Source organism: Spinacia oleracea, chromosome 5 (assembly GCF_020520425.1).
Source record: "Spinacia oleracea cultivar Varoflay chromosome 5, BTI_SOV_V1, whole genome shotgun sequence".
Lineage (NCBI taxonomy): Eukaryota > Viridiplantae > Streptophyta > Magnoliopsida > Caryophyllales > Amaranthaceae > Spinacia > Spinacia oleracea.
In genome coordinates, this window is record NC_079491.1 from 74,217,120 (window position 1) to 74,239,986 (window position 22,867).

At 35.9% G+C, this 22,867-nt stretch overlaps 1 protein-coding gene and 1 long non-coding RNA gene across 3 annotated transcripts; both read right to left on the reverse strand.

The window, feature by feature from the left end:
- Positions 1 to 241: 241 nt before the first annotated feature.
- LOC110779667 (CBL-interacting serine/threonine-protein kinase 20-like) lies at positions 242 to 2,072 on the reverse strand. The gene has a single exon (XM_021984152.2). It carries the CDS (start codon positions 1,851 to 1,853, stop codon positions 447 to 449), a length of 1,407 nt encoding a protein of 468 aa, XP_021839844.1. The 5' UTR covers positions 1,854 to 2,072; the 3' UTR covers positions 242 to 446.
- A 17,630-nt stretch (positions 2,073 to 19,702) lies between these two features.
- Positions 19,703 to 22,575, reverse strand: LOC130460963 (uncharacterized). Of its 2 annotated transcripts, none has more exons than XR_008921207.1 (3): positions 22,435 to 22,575; positions 20,851 to 20,967; positions 19,703 to 19,722 (listed from the first exon to the last, which is right to left on the reverse strand). It is a non-coding gene; the product is annotated as an uncharacterized lncRNA (long non-coding RNA). The 2 variants fall into 2 exon arrangements; XR_008921208.1 differs by lacking the exon at positions 19,703 to 19,722 and adding an exon at positions 19,988 to 20,041.
- Positions 22,576 to 22,867: the final 292 nt, after the last annotated feature.

Here is a 22,867-nt window from a genome sequence, read left to right on the forward strand (position 1 = left end):
AACAATAAGCGCTATAAGATTTAATTAAATGATGTTGTTAATCAACTAATAATATTTCACTTCAACGATTCGTGTTGAAAATACCACTATATTTGTCATTCAATTCATAATTTAGGCCTAGTTTGGTGTAAGAGTTATAATAATATCAAAAAATACTTATTTTTAAAGTTAAAGAGTTGATGAGTTATCGAGCCCAACATCATTGAGCTTGAGTTTGATTCATTTAATATTCAAACTGTAATTTTCATACCAATTTTCTTTACATATATATATACATAAACCATTCAACCAACATGAAAAATGGAAGATATTAAATTACATAAAGGTACATCAACAACTCAAAAATTACAAATTTATACAATCAGCAATTCATCTGCCAAAAACTTGAATTTAAGTTTATATTGAAAAGACTTTTATGTTAAACAGCCTCAAAAAAAAAACATTCCTTAAACAACCTGTTCCGACGGTAGTTGCGGTTGTTGTTGAGTAATGTAAGGTGCATTGCTTTCTTGCCAAGACCAAACTATGTCCCTTAAAGCAGGCCTTAAGTCGCGGTCACAGAACTCGTTGTACTCGAATGTGTCACCACTGGATTTCTTGACCTCTAACACATGTAACATTGGAGCTACCTGAAATATCTCTGCATCAATTTTGAGTAGCCCTTTTCTCCCTTCTTTGTTACTCTCCAACTTCATTATCCCATCCTTCTTATGGATTTTAAACTTGTTATTTACATGAGCTAAGTCTTCGAATATCGAGACTATCGTTGAGGGAGGCTGACAAGTGGTAAACCGAGCCTCGGGTTGGTGCTTGTTATGGTCCTTCTCGAATAGACCAGATAGATCAAACCCCGACGAGAGGGAGATAATATCGAATGCGTTTAAATATGTGGGCTTCATTGGGGTTGAATCATCGCTACTTTCGTCTACTTTCGTAGGAGAACTACTAGTACCTTCAAAATCAATGTCATTAAACACAATGCTAACATCCCTAGGAGTTGTAGGAGGAACTTCAACATCCTTAGATCCAACTACATCTTTGAAGCCTTTTAGAAACCAAGGATTATCCATTAATTTTGCAACAGTTATCCTCGAGTATGGGTTCGGGTCAAGTATCTTACATAAGAGTTTCCTGACCTCAGGTGGGAACCAATTTGGGAACTTAAAATCTCCCTTGCTAACCTTACGGTATAAGTCCATAATATTTGTGTCATGGAATGGTAAAAAACCAGCTAGTAGCACATATAACACAACCCCACATGACCATATATCGGTCTTAGCACCATCGTAGCCTTGCTTATTGATCACCTCTGGTGCAACATAGGCTGGAGTACCGCACGTCGTGTGTAATAGCCCGTCTTGCCTCCTTGTTTCTTGCAATGCACTTAACCCAAAATCAGATATCTTTAGGTTACCATTCTCATCTAAAAGAAGATTTTCAGGCTTTAAATCGCGATGGTACACCCCACGACTATGACAAAAATCAATAGCACTTATAAGTTGTTGAAAGTACTTTCTAGCTTCATCTTCCTTTAACTTCCCTCCTTCAGAAATCTTGTTAAAAAGCTCGCCGCCCTTAACATATTCCATGGCGAAATAGATTTTTGTCCTGCTCGCCATGACTTCGTAGAGTTGTACAATGTTAGGGTGTTGAACGAGTCTCATCACCGAGATTTCTCGTTTAATTTGTTTTATCATTCCAACCCTTAGGACTTTATCTTTGTCTACGATCTTCATCGCTACGCTTTTACCCGAGACAATGTGCCTAGCATAGTACACTTTCGCAAAATTCCCTTGCCCTAACAACCGCCCTACTTCGTATTTTTGGAACAAAATTGCTTCTTTCTTCTCCATTTTTTTTGCTTGAATTGATTCTTTTAGCTTAATTTTGTGTAGGGTGGGATTGTCAAAGGATGTTTCGATTGTTGGATAATGTCTCGATATCAAATTCTTCCATCATGTTGTTCATGATTGTAGAAGAAGAGATGGAGAGAAATTAATCAGAAGGGAAGGAAAGGGGAGGGCAATAAAAGAAAGGAAATTCAATTAAAATCATGCCCTACAAGAGAGAATTTTTGTAATTTGTGCTTTGTTTATCACAAAATGTTACAAAATTAGTGGATGGAAAAAGTGCGGAAATTTAGTCAAAATAAGACGTTTTTTTTGCGTGTTAATTACTTGGATTATACTCTATAAATGGTTGTAATTTGTGGCTATTATTAATTAGTACATTATATTATATTTTATTTTATTTAGTGGACTTAATACAATTTTTTGATAAGAAATGTGAAGACTTGTTGCCCTATTGGTATACAATATACTTCAGACACATTCTTCGAAATTTATAATATATTTTTCACCCTACAAGAATTTCAGAGAATATACTAATTTTTGATTATGTATAAAAAGTTATAACAAAATAACATTCTTCAGATTTAGTATGATTTGGAATTTTAAGTGGAGATAATTTAGTCCAAGGAAGATGGATTTGGTCATTTGGTGCAAGAAGTCGTGGATGCACAATTGCACACTTCCTAATTGTGGTACGTCGCCTAGCATCTTTAGAAACGTGCTCTCCTACCGTCTTGCTTAATATGTGTAATAAAAACTTCATACATAATTTTATTTTTTATTTAAATAGCTATGTAAAATAATAAATTCATTGCAGAATAACATCATAGAACACGTTTTTCTGGAATTGTTTGTTAACTTTTATATTATGAAAAAAAGGTTGATGGATATATATAATATTTATGGTACAACACTTGTAAATAAAAATATGTGTTGACAATATACTCCACGTTTGTCTGTCTGATACCTTAGGGCCTGTTTGTTATTGTTTTTTTCCATTTAATTTCAGTTTTTTTTTGTTTCATAGAAAATTAAAAACGAAGTTACGGAAATCATAGAAACTACTTTCACATTTAAAAAAAAAAAAATTTGTTATCAATTTCAAAACCGATAAGATCATTTTGAAGATGACAACAATTATTATGATTTAACTTAAATCACGCGACTCCGAAAATCACAAAACTAAAAACTGAAAGATAATAGTGATACCATGTAACCTTAGTTATCTTAAAAAATATTTATAATTGAATTTAAACTATAAAAGTACCGGTGGGTTATTTCCGTACATCGCTTTGACTTTTGCACTATAGTCTACTTTGATCATCATTAACGGAAAATAAAGTCATTGTTGGGGGTCTTGTTACATATGTCTCAATGAATTATGGAGTTATGGGGCATTTGGTACGTGGGAATGAGAAATAGGAGAGTTAGAGTGGGATATGGATTGAGAATGCTTATAGGAAATCGTAGAAATATTGTTACTTCCTCTTATTTTTTTCACTTGCATCATTTGAAATTTTACACTATTCACACACTATCTTTTAACAATTTTTTGTCATTTATACATAATGAATTATATAGTCATATGGGACCTTACTAGATTCGTATCGATATACTTTTAAAATATTAACTTTTTATAATTTTAAATAATTAATAATTAGTAATATTAATGGCTAAAATTTTACATTGACCAACGTGAAACATCGAATGGTGCAAGTTAAAAAAAAATGAGGAAGTGTGTTAGATGGAAATAAGCTGGAAATAAAATCTATATATATTTTTAAAGTAGAGTGGTGAGAAGAGGTCTCCAAATCCTTAATTCTCAAACCACAACTACTCCACCTCATCCACCCTTCATTCCCATAAATTAAGTTGACCCAAATAGGAAACTACCAAAGCATGAAATTAAAGTACCAACAAGAGGGAAAAAATACTAACAAATTAAGGAAAATAGTAAAAACTTTACTCCATTTGAATAATAATATGAATAAAGAAAGAAACTAAAATTAACGCTCTTTTTTTATTAGCTTTCTAATTTTATAGAAATCTTGTGCTAATGCTCGGACACAAACTAGTGTAAATTTATAAAAATATCCATGTTTAATCCTCTTCGATCCCCGCCTTTCTCATTAATGGCAATATAGTCATTATACCCTTTCTACAATTTTCTATCCTCAATTCTCATCCCCCCCTTAGATAATAAAATCATGATAATTGATGACTTTATTTTGTGTTCTCAAACCAATAACATTTCTCATACTCACTAAACAAACATTAGAACATATAAGATGTGTTAGGTTATGATACATATGATAATTCATAAATCATGCGGAAAAAACCATAAAGCCAGGAAAGCATATTATTTACACATAATCATTTAGCATAGAATAGATGCATACATGTTGTAGCGTGCCTTCCCTAGCTGCGCCCGAACCGAACAAGAACAAGTCTTTAGGACTCCAAATGTCGTCCCTCCGTAGATAGTCCACAGTACGTCCGGATCCGCCTCAAGATAGACCAACTAGAATCGCCCTTAAGGTGCTTAGGAATTTCGGCTAGTGTTTGCAAGTGTATGGCTGATTTTATTTCAAAAACTTACCCTTTGAATACTTCAATCGTACCCATAAATTGTGACCCTAGGCACCTATTTATAGGAGTATGGAAAAGGAATTGTAATCCTACTAGGATGTGGATTTGCTAGTTAGAACTTTATTAGGACTCTAAATAACAAAACAAATCTAATAGGATTAGGATTTTAATCTTTGCACAAATCCTAATAGGATTAGGATTTCCCGCACAAGCATTGCACAAGCCGTGCACCCGCGCAATCCTTGCGGCCCACGACAGGCGCACAACCCACGCTGCTGTGCTGCGCGCGCGCGCCCTTGGCTGGGCCTGGCCTTGCGATGGGCCTGGTCGAGGCGTGCGTTGGTGCGTGCGGCTCGCTGGGCGATGGCCTGGCTTCGTGCTGGGCCTTCGTCTAGCAGGCCTTGTCCGATGCTAATTCGTACGATACGCTTCCGATTAAATTCCCGATTCCGGAATTCATTTCCGATACGAACAATATTTAATATTTTCGATTCCGGAATTAATTTCCGTTTCGAACAAATATTTAATGTTTCCGTTTCCGGAATTATTTTCCTATTCCGATAATATTTCCGATTCTGACAATATTTCCGTTTCCGGCAATATTTCCATTTCCGATAATATTTTCGGCTTTATTGCAAGTGTATGGCTGATTTATATTTCAAAAACTTACCCTTTGAATACTTCAATCGTACCCATAAATTGTGACCCTAGGCACTTATTTATAGGAGTATGGAAAAAGAATTGTAATCCTACTAGGATGTGGATTTGCTAATTAGAACTTTATTAGGACTCTAAATAACAAAGCAAATCTAATAAGATTAGGATTTTAATCTTTGCACAAATCCTAATAGGATTAGGATTTCCCGCACACGCATCGTACAAGCCGTGCACCCGCGCAGGCCTTGCGGCCCACGACAGGCGCACAGCCCATGTGCGGTGCTGCGCGCGCGCGCACCCTTGGCTGGACCTGGCCTTGCGCTGGGCCTGGTTGAGGCGTGCGTTGCTGCGTGCGGCTCGCTGGGCGATGGCCTGGCTTCGTGCTGGGCCTTCGTCTAGCGGGCCTCGGCCGATGCTAATTCGTACGATACGCTTCCGATTAAATTCCCGATTCCGGAATTCATTTTCGATACGAACAATATTTAATATTTCCGATTCCAGAATTAATTTCCGTTTCGAACAAATATTTAATATTTCCGTTTCCGGAATTATTTTCCGATTCCGATAATATTTCCGATTCTGACAATATTTCCGTTTCCGGCAATATTTCCGATTCCGGCAATATTTCCATTTCCGATAATATTTTCCGATACGTACCATGTTTCCGTTTCCGGCAACATCTACGACTTGGATAATATTTATATTTCCGATACGATCCATATTTCCGTTTCCGGCAATATCATCGTTTCCGGAGTATTCATTTCTTGCTTGTGACGATCTCAACTCCCACTGAAACCAAGATCCGTCGATTCCGAATATCCATAGATAGAGTATTTAATGCCATTAAATACTTGATCCGTTTACGTACTATTTGTGTGACCCTACGGGTTCAGTCAAGAGTAAGCTGTGGATTAATATCATTAATTCCACTTGAACTGAAGCGGCCTCTAGCTAGGCATTCAGCTCACTTGATCTCACTGAATTATTAACTTGTTAATTAATACTGAACCGCATTTATTAGACTTAACATTGAATGCATACTTGGACCAAGGGCATTATTTCCTTCAGTCTCCCACTTGTCCTTAGGGACAAGTGTGCATTTCCTAATTCCTTTGTCGCTCGATGCTTGCTCTTGAACATAAGGTAAGAGCTTTCATCCTTATTATGTCCAGAGGTGTTTCTCGGTTTCAGAGTTCAACTGATCAAATAAACAGATAATCATAGCCTATGATTCATCCGAGCACGGCCATGCATTTCACAGTTTCTAGCTCTCCGAGTGGCCTTGTACAACTTTTAAGCATCTCATCCCGATTTATGGGAGGACAATCCCAATCTTGCGATCTTGAGATTAGACTTCGTTTGATAGGTGATTACCTGAGCGTTGCCTTTATAGCCTCCTTTTACGGTGCGACGGTTGGTCAACGTCAAAGCAACCAGTTCTCAAACAAGTAATCTCAAATCACTCAGGTATTGAGGATTTAGTGTCTAATAATTTTAATGAAATTTACTTATGACAGATTTTCATCTCTTACAGTAAAGTTTCATAGGTCTGTTTGATACTAGTCTTCCCAAAGTAAGTATCTATGCAAATGATTATGACATTGCCATGTCAACATAGTTCAAGAAACAGAACTACTAGTCATCTTGCATTCTAGTCGTCTAACGTTTTTTATGCGTCCAATTTTATAGAAAACTCCGACCAGGGACCATTTTCAACTTTTGACATTCAAGTTCACTTGATAGACATTTCTTAGTCACAGGACTGGTCCTGACAGTCTATCTTGAATATATCGTCAAATTGAAGGGACTCATCATTTAATACTAAACCAAGATTAAATGGAATATGAAAATACATTTCACATATGATAAATGTTCAACCCCATTGTTTAAGAACCATGGGCCTCAAAACCCATCTTTAAAACAGTTCATGGAATTCAAAGCTATGCTTGATTTCCAGTGCTACAATGTGAGTGTTGCTTCTCACTTGTTGCATAGGTTTAGTTATCATGCTTTGCCAATCTTAATATCCTTTTCATCGAATGTTCTTCGAGATAGATGATAAGATCTTTTGAGTATGTTTATTTTGTGATCTAGTCTTTCTTGCTACAATAGTGGTTCTACGCATTTTGCAATGAAGAACCATTAAGTCAACAAACATGTGATCTTCCCAAGTTCAATGAAGAACTCTTTAATATAAACAACTCTATTTTATTGCTTCTTAGGCAATAAGTACTTTTACTTCAACTGTATAGGTTGCTAGTGTTTCTTTGTTTGGATTTACTTATCCAAGCAGTTCACAGATATGCGGAAGACTTTCCAACTATATCTTAGAACTTAGAAATTTAATTTCCCACACAACAACTCATGGTATCCAATCCATGTTGCCATTTCAAAACACGATGCTCTATAGCTCGTCTTTGTCAATGGTTAACTCCATAGGGTCTTGCTTGATCCTTTGCCAGTGTTTATGCGTGTAGCATTAATATTTAGCACATCTTTATTTCCTTGAATCAAGAACTATTCATATGTACCTTTTTAAGTACCATAAGTATTCTTGATCTCAATCTAGTTGATCTTCACTTAGATCAATAGAGATTGGTATATGTTCGTCATGCCTAAAGTCATACGATACATTTTTGGCGATCCTCATATTATATCATACATGATAAATTCTTTTGCAGAATAATTCTCAATTGAATTCTATTCATGTAACTTTAGCTCATTCAATTTCAGTAGATACTGAATCTAGCTAAATTCTTTGACATATAATATAGGTTAAGAATCTCACTTAGATCCTTTGATGTTTTAACTTAGTAAATGCTTATACATAGTTCAAACATTCTTTACTTAGATTTATTCATATGGGTCGAATATCTCCAATGGAGTCTTTCGTGTTTGATTTAGTAAATGTCATTACTTAATCCAAAACAATATCATAAGATCTTTGTAAATAGATCTTAATATCTAGTATGTACTAAGTTTCGCCATGGTCTATCATTGATGAATAATTTCAAATCTAAGTCATTAGCATTTGAATGTTATTTCACAATAGAGAGATATGTGTGATACACATAGGACCAATTAAGTTTTACGTACTCCCACTAAACTTCTTATATATCTATAAGAATCATGTACATTTTATGAAACTAAAATGCTTATTAGCTTCACTAAAATACAGTTCCAATTCCCAATTGCTTGCTTAAATCTGTACTTAGATTTCATAAGTTAGCATTCCTTTTCAAGCATTTATTTGGATCCACAAATCCTATGACATGCCATGTACATAGTTTTCTTCCAACATTTGATTAAGGAATACGTTTTGTCATCCAATTGTCATATGTACCAATATGCAATCATTGCTTGAATTATAGACTTGAGCATTACGATTATGCATGAGGTTTCAACACAATCCATGCCCTGAATTTGCTTGTAACCTTTAGCAACTAATCTAGCTTTGTGTGTGAACACAATTCCATGTTTGATGGTTTTTATCCTTAAAACAAACTTGCAACCAATAGGTGTGAAACTATTCTTGCAAATCAACAAAATTTCAATTTTGTCATCAAAACATTGGTTATGTTTTATGGCCTTTAACCATCTAAACCATTTGAGTCTATATATGGCCTCTAACCATTTTAGGGAATCTGGGTTTCGTCATAGCTTTCTTACAGGTCACAAACTCATTAATAGTTTGACTGCAAGTTGTAGGTTTCTTCACTATTAATAGAAGAATCTCATAGTTTCATTGACCTGAACTCTATGCCTACTTGGGTATAGAACATCAAACAATAGAATATCAACAGGCACTTTGAGAGTCCTTTGAATATTCTGTTCTCCTTGAAGCACTTGTAAAGTCTTCTAAGAGATGTCTATTCTTTAAAGCCACTTCTAAAGTCCTTAAAGAATACGTGTTCGGATTTTCTAAAGAACTTCGAAAAGCCTCCGGAATGTCCGTCTATGTTTGTTGTTCGCCTCGAAGACTTTCGAGGTCTATTTTCTCCCACTTGTCATTTTGGAAACGAATCTCCAAAAGGACATCATTTCGCGCAAACAAACATTATGTTCTCAAAAATTCGTGGCAGAAACAATACCCTTGTGTCTCATTTGAATAAATCACAATGAAACATATATCTATACTTGGGGCCTTAGTTGGTTGAATAACAAACACTAAGCTCCCACTGAGTTTAGGAACTCTTTAGATATATTATGAAAAGATATTTTGAAATTACTTTTCAATAGCTTTGACGAATTTGGTTTAGTTTGGTGGTAGTTGAGCATTTTGTTTTAGAAATTATAGGAAAAGTCTTTATGATCCATCATTGATCGAATCAAGTACTAATTGACTTCGATCAATCCAACTTAGATATGCCATATCTTATGGAGCTCGATCGTGAAATTACAACACACAATCATTGATGATCATTTTTGGTCTCAAGTAATCATTAACATGATCTATCCTAGATCTTTATGATTTCTTGCCATGTGGATTTTTATACTTCTGAATCTTTGAACTAGCCAAACAGATTCAAACTTATATCACATTTGAGTAAATAAATCTATATTCACTCAAGTCCATGTGAAATAATAAAGTCATAAAATCTTTCTTTAGCTGTGAACTCTATTGTCTAGGCGTTCTAACAATAGTTCATATTTTTTGTTACTTTCAACAAGTAAGAATAGCTTGTCTTGAATGATATAAAAATCAATCAACTTTCAAAAAGTCCATCAAAATAGAGCTTATGAATGTTAACTTGTTGATATGGTCTAAGCAACAATGCCAAAGAATAATGGAACTCAAATCAAGGGTTTGATTTGAACCTAGTAAAGTTTTTATTTAAAGAGTTGTTTGTTTTAATCAAGCATATTGACTCAAACCGTAAATGACCATTTCATTCAAATAAACAAACAAACAAGCATTGTTTTCGTTCTTCTGAATGTGAGTCTTTCTGTGTTTGAAGCAGAAATTTAGGTATGCTGATTATGGAACAAAATAGCCATTAAGTTCCAGCCTTTGAAAGGACTTAAAACAAACTAGATGACCCTACAACTAATGTAGCATTGCCATGCTTCATTTCCCACTTGTAGGTCATTAGTGTATCCTAGCTTCCATTGTTTGAGTTATTACCGAAGTAAGAACCTCAAGCGGTATATGATACCAAGGAAGCTTGATTGCTAGGTCACTTCTCTTTAAACATAAACTTATAGGTAGAAACGGAATCGTAAATTCCTTTCATTTGTTCCTCGTTTTCCTATTTCTTGTACCATTTCTTATAGTCTTAAGAATTGATTTCTTTAGTGTTGACTTTTATACTTTGTTAGACATGTCCAATGTCACTCCAACAAGGTTCTTACCATTTAATTTATGTTGAATATTCTGTTTCAACTAGATGATCTTACCAGAAGCTTCTAAAGTTCTCTAAGCATCGATCTATTCGAATGTTTAGGGACTAGACTCATTCGAGAATTAAATGGACAAAGATATTAGGTTGTTAACCATTGGTAAAGCTGAGTGTTTAAACTCAACGCTTTATGATCTCAAAACTACATTGTATTTTGAATTCACAAGCACCAATTGGTTTGCCATTCGATTTTGATACTCGAAAACAACCATAAAAGTCATTAAAAGAAACGTACATTTAAATTGCTCATTTTCTCTCATTTCCGTGAATCGTTCTTGGATTCATTACCAATCAAGGAAATTTACTGTTACCTTTCTAAAAGGATTTATTGCAGTGCAAGATATTTAATTATAAACAATAATTAAAACATACATTGAAGCATGCAAAGTCTAAGCATTTATCATGAGTAATAACTTGAAAATTAAAGTAATCATGCAATTTAAACAAGTCATTAGCATTTTATTCGAATTATGTGTTCCGGCAGGTGTGAATAAAATGATTCCAAGACCCTAAAACCATTGAAGAATTAAGCACAGTTTGTCGACTCAATTCTAAAACATTTTAGGTAAGCAAAAGCCTTTTGCTAATAGTCTAGAAACTACTCTTGGTTGATAGGTACGTCTAAGAACTTATTAGGTAAACCTATCGATTTTGTCACGACATAAAAGGACTCCTTACTTATATCGTTGAGTTTCACCAAAACTAACATGTACTCACAATTATTTGTGTACCTTGCCCCTTTAGGACCAATAAGTAACACCTCGCTGAGCGAAAACTATTACTAGATTGATGTAAAGGATATCCAAGCAAGTGTATATTTTGGCATGGCACCTTTTAACTCAATTTTTAAGTTTGGAACTTAAGGCTCTTACTATGTTGGTTAGATTTTAAGTGAACTAAAATCCTTAATCATGCAACATAATCAAGCCAGAATCTCATGCATAATTAAGACATATTTAAAGCAGTAAATAACTTAAAGCATGCTTAAGATAAATGTGATCTAGTATGGCCCGACTTCATCTTGAAGCTTCAACTTCAAAGTCCGTCTCGAAAATCTCCGTGGGAGGCACCATTTTCTTCAAATAGGATAAGCTATAATTAAACTAATTACAACTATTTGATGGTACGTAGACCATATTTGAATTGAAAAACAATTTTGGTACTTTAGACCAATTACATTCAAATTAATGGTACGCAGACCATATTTTCTATCCTATTTGGGCCATACTAGTCACTTCATAACCTGCAAAACAGTACATATATAATATATACCATTCACCCATTCTTTATCATGAATGGCCCACATAGCTGGTTAGTAAAACACGTTATGCATCACATAAATATTTGCAGCAATTAATCAAGGGCACCAATAATCTACAAATTATTCAGTCCTTATTAATTCTAATCAAGTTGTTTTAACCTTAAGGATTTGTAGACCTAATTAATCAAGAGTTTATGACTAAAAGGTCTCCCACTTAAACCAATAAATTCATATTCTTTACTAATTTTAAACATAAAAATGTATTTCTAGGCTAACCGGAAACATACAAATTTAATTAAAATTTAAAGCTCATATAAATTTATAATTGAATCCGCTTATTTAATTTATTTTTCAGTCGTATTTAAATTAATTCATGATTTTAATTTTAGTAAAATAATTAAAATAAATGAAATTTATTATAATTATAATATTCAAAATTAAAATCCAAGAAAACAATTTAAATTATTAATTTTAAAATTAATTAAAATTACGTAAACTGAAAATTTCAAATTAAGATTTTAAAACTCGACAATCGTGACATGACGAGCACTTGGGCTTGCGCCCAAGCCCCGTCGAGTGCATGACCCATCGATGTCCATGGCACAACGTCGCAGCAGCCACGCGCAAGGCAGCAAGGCAAGCCACGCTTGCGCGCAGCCTGCCCGCCCATAGCATCGCAGCAGCTACGATGCTCCTCGCTCGCTCGCTCGAGGCCACGCGTTGTGGTGCGCAGAGCAGCGATCGCTGGGCGACCAGCTCTCGCTCGCTCGCGCGCCCACAGCTTGCCATGGCTTCGCCCATCACCCATCGCGCACAGCGCTCGACAAAAGGCAGGACTGCTGCCTTGTGCTCGCGCGCCATCGCCTTGCTCGCTGCATTCGTACCGCGTGGGCGACGAGCTCCCTTGCTCGTCGTCGCACGCCCGCACTATACAACACCCCTTAAGGGTAACACGTAGCGTCCATTGCTTTGTGCGTGCAAGTTATATGAGCGATTGCATAAAAATTAAAAATTTTATTTTCAAAATTAATGACAAATTAATAAATCATATTAATTTCATAATTTTAGGGCGAAAAATCGAAAATTTATTAATTAATTGATTTCCGATTAACATGGATTCAAGTCTAGGTCATAAAAATTTAAAATTTAACACAAATTTACAATTTTTATGGTGGTTTTTAATCATAGGTATCTAATTAAATTATTAACTAATTATGAAAATCAAATTAATTCTAAATTATTCCAATTTTCAACAAATTAATCATAATTACAAATTAGATTGCATAATTAACAAGGCTAGGCATTCAAACTTGTTAAACATATACAGTAGGTCAATCAAAAATTCAAGATTTATCAACAAGAATCGCAAATATTTAATTTAACATCTTAAATTTACGAAATTTTGCGTTCGAAAAACTAAAACCTCCGAAACGTCATAGTTAGGCTTCGAATTTGAGAATTCTGGGTTCGGCCGAAAATTTTAGAATGCCTTTTACATGCGGAATTGACACAAAAATCACTCGTTTTGGATGAGTAACGAAAAACTGCCGAAAAACTTCCGAAAAACTGCGTACGTATAATTAAATAAACGCAATTTGCAATTAATTAACAATTACGAAAATTAATCACCCCTTTTAATTCTTGCAAATTTGTAATATTTAACCATGTTTATGCAATTTAGATTATAAAAATAATAAGAGGCTCGTGATACCACTGTTAAGGTTATGATTCATAAGACAATTCATAAATCATGCGGAAAAACCATAAAGCCAGGAAAGCATATTATTTACACATAATCATTTAGCATAGAATAGATGCATACATGTTGTAGCGTGCCTTCCCTAGCTGCGCCCGAACCGAACAAGAACAAGTCTTTAGGACTCCAAATGTCGTCCCTCCGTAGATAGTCCACAGTACGTCCGGATCCGCCTCAAGTTAGACCAACTAGAATCGCCCTTAAGGTGCTTAGGATTTTCGGCTTTATTGCAAGTGTATGGCTGATTTATATTTCAAAAACTTACCCTTTGAATACTTCAATCGTACCCATAAATTGTGACCCTAGGCACTTATTTATAGGAGTATGGAAAAGGAATTGTAATCCTACTAGGATGTGGATTTGCTAATTAGAACTTTATTAGGACTCTAAATAACAAAGCAAATCTAATAGGATTAGGATTTTAATCTTTGCACAAATCCTAATAGGATTAGGATTTCCCGCACACGCATCGTAGAAGCCGTGCACCCGCGCAGGCCTTGCGGCCCACGACAGGCGCACAGCCCATGTGCGGTGCTGCGCGCGCGCGCGCCCTTCGCTGGGCCTGGCCTTGCGCTGGGGCTGGTCGAGGCGTGCGTTGCTGCGTGTGGCTCGCTGGGCGATGGCCTGGCTTCGTGCTGGGCCTTCGTCTAGCGGGCCTCGTCCGATGCTAATTCGTACGATAAGCTTCCGATTAAATTCCCGATTCCGGAATTCATTTCCGATACGAACAATATTTAATATTTCCGATTCCGGAATTAATTTCCGTTTCGAACAAATATTTAATATTTCCGTTTTCGGAATTATTTTCCGATTCCGATAATATTTCCGATTCTGACAATATTTTCGTTTCCGGCAATATTTCCGATTCCGGCAATATTTCCATTTCCGATAATATTTTCCGATACGTACCATGTTTCCGTTTCCGGCAACATCTACGACTTGGATAATATTTATATTTCCGATACGATCCATATTTCCGTTTCCGGCAATATCATCGTTTCCGGAGTATTCATTTCTTGCTTGTGACGATCTCAGCTCCCACTGAAAGCAAGATCCGTCGATTCCGAATATCCATAGATAGAGTATTTAATGCCATTAAATACTTGATCCGTTTACGTACTATTTGTGTGACCCTACGGGTTTAGTCAAGAGTAAGCTGTGGATTAATATCATTAATTCCACTTGAACTGAAGCGGCCTCTAGCTAGGCATTCAGCTCACTTGATCTCACTGAATTATTAACTTGTTAATTAATACTGAACCGCATTTATTAGACTTAACATTGAATGCATACTTGGACCAAGGGAATTATTTCCTTCACTTGGACCAAGGGCATTATTTCCTTTAGTCTCCCACTTGTCCTTAGGGACAAGTGTACATTTCCTAATTCCTTTGTCGCTCGATGCTTGCTCTTGAACATAAGGTAAGAGTTGTCATCCTTATTATGTCCAGAGGTGTTTCTCGGTTTTAGAGTTCAACTGATTAAATTAACAGATAATCATAGCCTATGATTCATCCGAGCACGGCCATGCATTTCACAGTTTCTAGCTCTCCGAGTGGCCTTGTACAACTTTTAAGCATCTCATCCCGATTTATGGGAGGACAATCCCAATCTTGCGATCTTGAGATTAGACTTCGTTTGATAGGTGATTACCTGAGCGTTGCCTTTATAGCCTCCTTTTACGGTGCGACGGTTGGTCAACGTCAAAGCAACCAGTTCTCAAACAAGTAATCTCAAATCACTCAGGTATTGAGGATTTAGTGTCTAATTATTTTAATGAAATTTACTTATGACAGATTTTCATCTCTTACAGTAAAGTTTCATAGGTCTGTCCGATACTAGTCTTCCCAAAGTATGTATCTATGCAAATGATTATGACATTGCCATGTCCACATAGTTCAAGAAACAGAACTACTAGTCATCTTGCATTCTAGTCGTCTAACGTTTTCTATGCGTCCAATTTTATAGAAAACTCCGACTAGGGACCATTTTCAACTTTTGACATTCAAGTTCACTTGATAGACATTTCTTAGTCACAGGACTGGTCCTGACAGTCTATCTTGAATATATTGTCAAATTGAAGGGACTCATCATTTAATAAACCACAAATTAAATGGAAAAATGAATTCTATTCATTTATTGTGAATGATTAACCAATAATGTTTTACAAAGATTTAAACTCTAAAACTTTAAAACATTAAACAAGGATATCAAAGCCATTCTCCAATATGCTTGATTCCCATAGCTGCAGTGTGCGAGTTGTGCTTCGCCTGCGGCAGAGGTTTAGTCAATGGATCTGATATGTTGTCATCAGTTCCAATCTTGCTTATCTCGACTTCTTTTCTTTCAACGAACTCTCGTAGAAGGTGAAATCTACGAAGTACATGCTTGACTCTCTGGTGGTGTCTAGGCTCCTTTGCCTGTGCAATAGCTCCGTTATTATCACAATACAGGGCTATTGGTCCTTTAATGGAGGGGACTACACCAAGTTCGCCTATGAACTTCCTTAGCCATATAGCTTCCTTTGCTGCTTCATGTGCAGCAATGTACTCCGCTTCAGTTGTAGAATCCGCAATGGTGCTTTGCTTAGCACTTTTCCAGCTTACTGCACCTCCGTTGAGGCAGAAGACAAACCCAGACTGTGATCTGAAATCATCTTTGTCGGTTTGGAAACTTGCGTCCGTATAGCCTTTAACAATTCATTCATCATCTCCACCATAGACCAGGAAGTCATCTTTATGCCTTTTCAGGTACTTCAGAATATTCTTGGCAGCAGTCCAATGCGCCTCTCCTTGGTCTGACTGGTATCTGCTCGTAGCACTGAGTGCGTACGCAACATCCGGGCGTGTACATATCATAGCATACATTATTGAACCAATCAATGATGCATATGGAATCCCATTCATTCGTCTACGCTCATCAAGTGTTTTTGGGCACTGAGTCTTGCTTAGAGTTATTCCATGAGACATGGGTAGGTAGCCTCGCTTGGAGTCTGCCATCTTGAACCTATCAAGTACCTTATTGATATAAGTGCTTTGACTAAGTCCAATCATCCTTATAGATCTATCTCTGTAAATCTTTATGCCCAATATGTACTGTGCTTCTCCAAGATCCTTCATCGAAAAACATTTCCCAAGCCAAATCTTGACAGAGTTCAACATAGGAATGTCATTTCCGATAAGTAATATGTCGTCGACATATAATACTAGGAAAGCAATTTTTCTCCCACTGACCTTCTTGTATACACAAGATTCGTCTGCGTTCTTGATGAAACCAAAGTCACTGACTGCTTCATCAAAACGTATATTCCAGGTCCTGGATGCCTGCTTCAATTCGTAGATTGATTTCTTTAGCTTGCATACCTTTTTAGCATTCTTTGGATCCTCAAAACCTTCAGGTTGTGTCATGAACACAGTTTCTGTTAAAACGCCGTTTAAGAAAGCAGTTTTGACATCCATCTGCCATATTTCGTAATCGTAATATGCAGCGATTGCTAACATTATCCGAATAGACTTTAACATTGCAACTGGTGAAAAGGTTTCATCGTAATCCACACCGTGGACTTGCCTGTAACCTTTTGCAACCAATCTAGCTTTGAAAACTTCAAGTTTCCCATCCTTGTCCTTTTTCAGTTTGAAAACCCATTTGCTTCCAATGGCTTGGTAGCCATCCGGCAAATCGACCAAATCCCATACTTGGTTTTCAGACATTGAGTCTAATTCAGATTGCATGGCTTCTTGCCATTGCTTGGAGCTAGGGCTCGTCATAGCTTGTTTGTAAGTCGCAGGTTCATCACTTTCAAGTAATAGAACGTCATAGCTCTCGTTCGTCAAAATACCTAAGTACCTTTCCGGTTGAGATCTATATCTTTGCGATCTACGCGGGGTAACATTTCTAGATTGACCATGATTCTTACCAGATTCTTCTAAAGATCTCTGAGTTTCATCCTGAATGTCATCTTGAGCATTCTCTAGAGTTTGTTGTTCGACTCGAATTTCTTCGAGGTCTACTTTTCTCCCACTTGTCATTTTGGAAATGTGATCTTTCTCCAAAAAGACACCATCTCGAGCAACAAACACCTTGTTCTCAGATGTATTGTAGAAGTAATACCCCTTTGTTTCCTTTGGATAGCCCACAAGGATACATTTGTCGGATTTTGGATGAAGTTTGTCTGAAATTAATCGTTTGACGTATACTTCACATCCCACTAGTAGAAAAAACCCTTATTGCAGCGGGCTTTTAGACCCCTGTTGCAGCGTACATCGTATGCTGCAACTGGGGGGCCTGCAACAAATCTGAACTTGTTGCAGCGTACAATGTTCGCTGCAAAAAGTGATTTGTTGCAGCGGGCTTTTAGATGTACGCTGCAACAAGTGCCAAAAAATTGGCAAAATTTTGGACTTGTTGCAGCGTACATATATATGTACGCTGCAAAAGACTCAACTTTTTGCAGCGTACATTTATTTGTACGCTGCAACAAGTCTGAATTACTTAATTTTTTGCAGCGTACATTTATTTGTACGCTGCAACAAGTCTGAATTTTTGCGAAATTTTTTTCCCTTGTTGCAGCGTACAACATATATGTACGCTGCAAAAAAGCACTTTTGGCGGGAAAATTCTAATTTTGTTTAGGGATACCTAGAGTGCCTTGCACCAAATATAGAAACCTGTCAAAACAATAATAGAATAACGCAACCTGTATAACAAATATAAAAACAACAACTGGAGTTTTGTATACTATATATCCCAAAACCAAAGTGCACATATTACATTTAAATATATGTTCCAATTTCAACATAAACATACATTTTAATATAAAATTTATTCTATAACAACTAAACCAACTCGATCAAGCGCGCTAAAGCCAATAATAAATACTTGTTGGTAAAAAACTTAGCGCATTGCTCACAAACCACATCAAATTCCTCGCATAAGGCGCAATCCTCGGAGTGTAGACCTTTACAAAAACAGAAATTTAAATTAAACATTAGATTAAATACAAATTAAATATCACATTTTAACATTCAAGAAACTAATGACAATGTCCTAATAGTCTAAAATGAGTCCTTAGGTTCTTTAGTTCAAAGTTGGGAGCGAAAATGTCATTTTAGCCTAAATATGACCTATAACGACCCAATGAGCCTATAGGTGCATAAATAGATTGGAACGAGTCTTAGATCGTTAAAATTATGCATATTAAACATGTATTAAGTTTAAAATGAGTGCTTAGGTTCTTTATTTTAAAGTTAGGAGCGAAAATGCCTCATTTTAGCCTAAATATGACCTATAACTATCAAACAAGCATTAAATGGGTATAAGTAGATTAGAATAAGTCTTAGAAACTTAAAACTAAGCATATTTATCATATAATAAGTTTAAAATGAGTCATTAGGTTCTTAAGTTCAAAGTTGGGAGCGAAAATGTCATTTTAGCCTAAATATGACCTATAACGACACAATGAGCCTTAAATGTGCATAAATGGATTGGAATGAGTCCTAGAAAGGTAAAAATAAGCATATAAAACATTTAGTAAGTTTAAAATGAGTCCTTAGGTTCTTTGGTTCATAGTTGGGAGCGAAAATGTCATTTTAGCCTAAATATGACCTATAACGACACAATGAGCCTTAAATGTGCATAAATGGATTGGAATGAGTCCTAGAAAGTTAAAAATAAGCATATAAAACATTTAGTAAGTTTAAAATGAGTCCTTAGGTTCTTTGGTTCATAGTTGGGAGCGAAAATGTCATTTTAGCTTAAATATGACCTATAACGACACAATGAGCCTTAAATGTGTATAAATGGATTGGAATTAGTCCTAGAAAGTTAAAACTAAGCATATAAAACATTTAGTAAGTTTAAAATGAGTCCTTAGGTTCTTTAGTTCATAGTTGGGAGCGAAAATGTCACTTTAGCCTAAATATGACCTACATGTGGTTTTTCGTTAGAACTCTTAGTTAAAGGTATTGTTAAAGGGTGATATGCTGAAGTCTAAATGTAAGGTGGCTTCTTATTTTGGGATAGACTAATAAGAAATTCCATCTCTATTTAGGAACGAAGAAAGTAAAAAATAATTGTTTTATGTAGTACTCCTGTAATCGTACTAATACCTTATGATTCGTGACCTGTTGCGGGAGTAATAACTCGATCACTGCCACATTCTGATTCATGCCCAACAAATTTTGGTTATTAATCATGGTACCTAGGGAGTTCCTGAATCAAGTAAAACATACAAAATGTGGCGGTTAGAACATTCACACAAGTGCAGCAACCAGAAACAAAAAAAACAATAATCAAGCAGCAGCAACAACAATAATCAAGCATCAGCAACAACAATAATCAAGCTACATCAACAACATAAATCAAGCAGCAGCAACAACAATAATCCAGCAGCAGCAACATTGCACTAGTGCAGCAGCAACAGCGTAACAACAGATCAATCAGCAGCAACATTGCACTAGTGCAGCAGCAGTGTAGTAGAAGATCAGTCAGTAGGAGCAGATCAGTCAGCAACAGGGCTGAGTAAAGAAAACTGCATACCAAAAATATTATCCAGGTAAATATCCTCACGCAGGAGAAGCAGATAATTCGTTTCAATAAGGGAAATCTTCTGAAAAACTGGAATTTCGCTAATGAAAGGGACCATATGAACCATTACAACTGTTTCCAGGCGATCAGGTAGACTATACCCGGCACCAAGCATATTTTCATTCATCTTACGGATAAGGCACAGTAAGATGTAATGTAACCACTTGTATCCAACAATGGACACTAAAATTGCAAACTCACCACGGGTGGATTGATATGTACTTTTGCAATCACCACTCCAAATTCTAAAAAAAAAAAAATTACCACGAAGGCCCAAACTATAGTTCAAACATGCTAGCAAGGAATCAAAGTAAATTTTGCCTCCCCATTTTCTATATTAATATACCCTGCATAATTCACTGCAAACAAAAAATAAAGGGACTATATGTTGGGTTCATTGGTTATGATAGCAGTTGTGATCTAGTAGTAACAATCGTGATTGAAGATTGCAGTTGAAAATGGATTCATGCATTGACTTAGGATCATGAATCATCATTTCAGGGGCAAGAATAAGCAAGCTAATAACACAATAGCTTGCTTATTATTGCCATCTTAGTTTGAAGTTCTTGAATCTGCTCTTTTAGTCCTAATTCTCACCTAAAAACAAACATAACATCAACTTAGGGCAGAGCTTTCCAGATTAGGACGTGACCTCAAATGTAATAATTGCATAAGTATTTTTACAGTTAACATATGACCAACCACCTCCCCAAAATAGTAGTAGACTCTGGCAGGTGAATATGATGATGTTACCTTCAGCTTTCCAAGCATCATTGTTACTGCACTGTATAGCACAAGACAGACTGCTAAAAAGAATATGAGAAAGTGTAGCAGAAGAGCAGCATCAACTGTAATCAGTGGCACGTGATCCTGTTAGCAGAAACGAAAAGAGTAGTGTTACAGAACTACCAAATGATAGGAACATATATGTGACTATTACGATAATCAATCAAGGAACATCATAGGTTGATGCTGCATGACAATCAATGATGGTCAGAAGTTCGGCAACATGTAAGACTTGCAACATTGGTAACAAGCAATGCCATCTCGCCCCACTCACCGAAAGATACCCACATGTTTGCAAGAATCAAGGTAATTTATAAAATTTCCAACACTATTTAAGATGATTCCACAAGTATCATAGATCCATAGTGTCATTAAGGCAATTAAGAATCCATACCAAAATTATAAATTTAAAAATACAGATTTAATCCATAAACGTCCTTAGGTCAGCATTTGGCTGTGGTCTAGATTGACGTTTGATAATTCTACACCAAACTCCCTTGGTTCAGAAACAATAATCAAATAGCACTAGAATAATTTATGTTCTTTTGTAAATGAAGAGAGGAATTGGCACCGCTACTTAGACTTAGTGTCTAATACTGGGTAGGGTATGAGAATGATCCAACTACTATAAAGTGCCTTTAAATATTACATTAGGCACAATGTAAAATTAAGCTGAGCGATAAAACATTGAACAAACTATACACCTTATTTAAATTAAGTACTTGGAAAGTGGAATCCGACCAATACAAACAAACAGCAAAGCAGATTTTCAAAAACTGTAACCTTTCAATTGATTCACTCCAATATAATACTTCTATAAGATATTAAGATCTCATAATTAAATCATGCAGTATAAAAAAGGTTAGTCAACTACACCTTAATCCAGATTAAAAATTGCTCTTTAGTCTCTACTCCCTAGGATATTAACCGACAAAAATAGTTATCCAAACAAATGCAACCTACACAGTTGCAACATGCCACTCCAATTACCAATAATCGCAAATTCACCATAACTATAATCTATACATCTAAGAAAAACCATAATGACCTTTAATATAACCCTGATATCAATCTCTTTCCTTAAGAAAGTTAAGCAATCAACTTTGAAAAGCATGACTAATAGTCTTAATTTTGGGTTTTCTTTTACTTACGCGCATTGCAGACCATTTCTTGATCGAAATAAACCTACTGTCATCATTGGTAACTAATCGCCCACCAAATAGCTACCAAATGCCTAATGTTTCAAATTTTCTGATTGAATTGAATCTGGACATCTCTGTCCTAATTAAATCAGCGGCTTTTTTGCAAAATATGGAACAAAAACCAAGCAAAATTGTAAAATTGATTCCATGCGATTATCATACTTTTGATTCAATTTATGAAGTTAAACAAATTAAATTGCAGAATTGATATACCGCAAGATTAAATTTCAATATTAGCGTTTGATTGAAGCAAATAATATAAAATATTTGAGAAAAGGGAAGAAAACAGAAGCAGCGGGAGGGTTGAGGGAGGAGAAAGGGAATGAGAGAGATTAAGAAACGGGAATACCTCACCGGAGAAGTCGACGACGATTGCCAATGAATTTGCCGTTCTCTAGAAAGACGATGCTAAAATGCAGGTTTCTTTGAAGACCTAGCATCAAGAAAATTACCATAAGGTAAACCCAATAATTCCGACCCCGCAACAAGCCAGAATTACAGTGAAAAACGTCTCCACTCCCTGCAACTGAAAGTTAGCCAGGTTAGATATAAAGAATATAATGTACGCATAATTGAATCAAGAATGAATACAGCAAAGAGGAAAGTTTAATAACTCACTTCACCAACACTTTTAAGCTCCTCTTCTGAACAACAGCTCCAAAGTGGATGCGCCCTGAATGCGACTTCCATATTGGCAAAGAATTTCTGACCTGCGGCACTATCCTTTTTTGGATCAGGAGGATTGTTTGGGAAGGAGACAATGAAACTGCCAGAAGCAGAAA

Excerpts from the sequence above, each read along its gene's own strand:
- LOC110779667 (XM_021984152.2), bottom strand. The coding sequence starts at position 1,853 with ATGGAGAAGAAAGAAGCAATTTTGTTCCAAAAATACGAAGTAGGGCGG.